Source organism: Penicillium waksmanii, assembly GCF_028829765.1.
Source record: "Penicillium waksmanii strain IBT 27052 chromosome Unknown utg000008l:1.0-5622682.0:1.0-5626561.0, whole genome shotgun sequence".
NCBI classification, from domain to species: Eukaryota; Fungi; Ascomycota; class Eurotiomycetes; order Eurotiales; family Aspergillaceae; genus Penicillium; species Penicillium waksmanii.
In genome coordinates this window covers 5,557,099-5,561,184 of record NW_026643254.1, presented here as the reverse complement: position 1 = coordinate 5,561,184, position 4,086 = coordinate 5,557,099, and the positions used below count along the sequence as shown (strand labels likewise).

The following is a 4,086-nucleotide window of genomic DNA, read 5'->3' as shown; positions in this document are numbered from 1 at the left end:
GCCCCTTATGGCATGGCAATCAACTTTCTTATAGCACCGCCAGTTCGATAGTTAATATAATCATGCACAACAAGCTACCTACTCCGTCAACGATTCTATCTTCCATAGTATGAATCAAAATCATTCACTAACAATGTCTCAGAGATGGAGCAGATTTAATGTATTGAAATGGTGGTCGAACCTAGCCACATAAATCCCAGACTATTTACTAATATGCAAGAAGTGGAGAAACACCCTGGCCAGCCTCGTATACATATCACTGCCAATTGTGGGAAGTATTGAGTGACAAGAATATTCAAAAGATGGTCATTATTATAATTAATAACAGCATATTAAAAGGTCAATGGGGCCATGTAGCAATGCGGTATTATGGCGTAAAGTAAGGGCATCAATATATGATACTGATCTTAGAAGAACAGAATTTACATAATTTCGCATTTGACAAGGTGCACTGATACATTAAGCACCATATTGGGTTCGTAGAACAGAAGCTATATAGCTCAAAACTGGGAAAACCCTGCACCATTACTAATTCCTGGCTTCTTCCATCACGTCTGTTTTCGTAGAGCCAGGGAGTGGCACATCACCAGAGGATACAAGGTCTGCGTCCTTACTGGCTATTCTGGGCAGCTCATCTAGACCAACCAGTCCTGAGATCTGGAACTGGGTATGTGCGAGTATTTCTTGACTGTAATCCTCTAGACACCGGCGACAATTGATTGAGCAAGTGGTGTTCATACTGGCTTTGGCTAGGAACGCTAGCACATGAGTCACTTTGGTGGCTGTTGCGGTTATTGCTTCATGTGAATCTCGATAACTCTGAGAACATCTATTGTGAATCCCAATGTTAGCTAATTTGCGGTGCGGACTTTAATAGTGTGACCAGAAATAAAAGATCTCTTCAAACGGACGTACCCGGGCTGAGATGGAAAGACTCAAGACTCAAAAAAGGAAATTTGCGGCAAACCAAGCGGGTCAGAGACCATACTATTGTCCTGGGAAAGTACGGGGTATGACGTAGGTGGCGTCGTACCAGCCCGAAACAAGTTTTCTCATCACCAGTATTCTCATTATAACCACGTCTCTGCCTATTTAATCGAACGGTGACCCCACAATGGATTAGCTAATTGTGTAATTATTCACGGGGAATCTGGAAGGATTGAGGTCAAAATGAACTCAATGATTGCGTTAACTGGGGATGGGGTTATACGAAAGAGTCTTCCAGGGATCTGGGTGTCCAGTGTCTCGCAAGTTCCCTCTGATTGAGGGTTGGAAAGATGACTCTCAACAAAAATGTAACAGCGAATTTTCTGTATACCCTGTTGGATTGTGTACAGGGGTTTTTTGAAAACAGACTACATACCCCCAGACACACACTCGCTTTCTTTTCCGAAGACCCACTGATGGGTTGGCCTAGATCGCCGTAGGCGGAAGCGGGTATAACAAATTCGCCGGTGGCGGAATTGGACCCTTTTGGTCCGTATTCGGTCAAAACTTATCCGTTGTTGAATTTGTAGACCAAATATATCCGGTTAGACAAAGAAGAAGGACACATTATTGACCGCGTAGAGGCTGTTATGCTGTCTCTTTCAAATTGAAATTTTGTGTTAGTTTGGACAAATTAACACATCACATAATTATCTCGGAGAATTGAGCTATCAATCGCCCAAAGTGGGTTGTGTCCAGCCTCTGGTCAACCAAGGGCTTGTTGACATAGATGAGTAAGATGCTTCATAGCCCCTTTCCGAGACTGCGAACGACTAGGTGATGCCTAGTAGACTCTATCAGCCCCTCCATGGTCTGGATCAACTCCATAATATTCTCAGAAGCAGTCGTCCCAGAGTACATTTGAGTGACATCCTCGTTCGAGCCGATCAAGATCACAAGCACAGACGCTGTTTGACCTTCACCACCACCCATTAAAGGAAAGTCGTTTTCCACACCCCAACCGTAGCTGACCGCAAGTTCTTGATTCCAAGAATTCTTGTTCCTCTCAATGAGGCTTTGGATCTCCAGGACCCGTCCATTTCTCTGGGTTTTGGAGATACTCGATGGAAAGTAAGTAATGATGACCTCAGTGGTCTTATATCGAAGGGATTGGGGGGAGACGGATTGAAAACTATATGCTTCGTAAATAGACCGTAGCTCAAAATACTCGGTAGGTCTTTCACTGCTTCTCCGCCGAAACTAAGTCGTTTATTAGCCTCAATACTTCAATTTCAAGCAGTACTGCTACTCACGAGGCCGCGAATTTCTCGTGATCCTCGATCGAGTTCCAGTCGAAGAATGTCCAGATCTTGGTTAAATCCTCCATCTCAAGACCCCAATAAATTCGGCGTGGACCTTCAGGAGCCGCGATGATGGTGTTCCAGGCTTTCAAAAGAACCTGACCCTCAGGAGTGCCTTCGTTCATGACGTCGAGGAAAGGCTTTACACCCATGCAGCTGATCTCGGTGACAGACATTTCTCTTGCTATCCGGATCGAGATACCACAAAACTGATGTTCGTTTGGGCGAAATCTTCAGCGAGAAGAGGTCCCAGAGCATTTGCGGCGGGGAAAATATGTTTGAGGATGCCTCACTCAAGTCCGGTCTTGAAGGGGATGAGAGGCGTCTGACTGGTGGAAATGGAGGAAATACAGGCCGGCAATCATGCCAGATCGCCAAAACCGCAGGCCAATTCCAATAAGATTCTATGAGAAATTACGGTATCATAACGATGACTAATTTTATTGCTATATTCTTTTTTGACCAGCCTTTGGACTCAAGGGCACGACTAACGCTCGATTTAGTTGCTTGAAGAGCGAATTCGTCCCACGGAAAAACCACCATCTCTTCCAGATATAGGGCAGGCTTTTCAATCAGATGGTCGCACAAAGCCTCGAGCATCAATGGAGTGATACTACGGGGTCTTCCACCTTTATTTGGCGGTGCTTTGACGCTGCCAAACATTCTTATATTGGCAGAGATTCTTGAAATAGTGCTCTTGTTGCAACCAGCGGCCTCAGTTATAGATAATTCGCCACTGTGGATCATATCATGAATAAGCTCATGCCTGGAAGGAGCTAGGTTTAGCGCTATCTTTGGTTGGACCACTTGTGATTGATTGTCAAGTGTGCTTCCCGAGGAAAGCTGCTCTGGATGAGGGACATGAAGGTGTCACATGTATTGAAATTTACATCCTAATACATGCTTGAAATTATCATGTAACCTTCGTACGAGGAAATACCTATACAACTGTCGGAATAATTCCCAATATAGACTAGCATTCCTTGGCAGAGGGGCTAAAAAATCAGCGAAAGAGTGTAGGCAGTTGCACCAGTTTCGGGACGTACGACGAGGTACTTTGGTTAGTGGGAGTTACAACATTGTGTTGCTTGGCTGTTCAGGGTACAGAGAGGATACAAGTGGGCGAACTCCTGCGAGACACGGTCGGCCTTGTTAGAGAGATCTTGCAAGGTAGCGCGAAACAGATTTGACAACCTGTGGGGCGCAGCATATAATGGAAGCGACGGAAGACTGGGTGGGCGGACCGCAGATACGACACTTTCTATATGGCTCGAGAGGACGGACGCGCGTGTCGGTCTACTGAGAGAATAGGATTCTGAAGATGGCTATCGAGGATGGAGTCTTTAGGGCGGCTATGGAAGTAGGCTTAAGGTGCAAACTGGTATTGACTTGCGGAACCGGCTATGCCCCGTGAAGGATGCGGAAAAGGATCGAAGGGGACGCAAGGTGGAGGGTCTATGTAGGTAGACATGCTCCCACCTCTACAATGTATTATCAGGCTTGCTTAGCTTAGAAATACAAATCAGTACTTGTACAAGGAGCATATTGCAAGGGCAGCATCTAAGGGCCTGGAGGCCGCGATGGAACTACGACGGCTCCGAGGCCTCTCCCCAGCGACAGCACGGCAGCTCTTCACAGCGACCGTGGCTCCGGTGGTGGACTATGCGTCAAATGTCTGGATGCACGCATTCAAGAATAAGAACATCGGACCGATCAACCGAGTGCAAAGGGTAGGAGCACAAGCAATTGTGGGGACATTCCTCACAGTTGCGACCAGCGTAGCGGAGGCCGAGGCCCA

General features: G+C 46.3%; 1 protein-coding gene across 1 annotated transcript; it reads right to left on the bottom strand.

Annotated features, from left to right (window-relative positions):
* Positions 1-1,731: 1,731 nt before the first annotated feature.
* On the bottom strand, positions 1,732-2,464 carry N7481_010351 (uncharacterized protein; the record flags this gene model as incomplete). The annotated part of the gene is made up of 2 exons (XM_057269570.1): positions 1,732-2,119; positions 2,241-2,464. The coding sequence occupies 2 exons, from the start codon at positions 2,462-2,464 to the stop codon at positions 1,732-1,734; spliced, it is 612 nt and encodes a 203-aa protein (XP_057120247.1).
* Between the last annotated feature and the right edge of the window lie 1,622 nt (positions 2,465-4,086).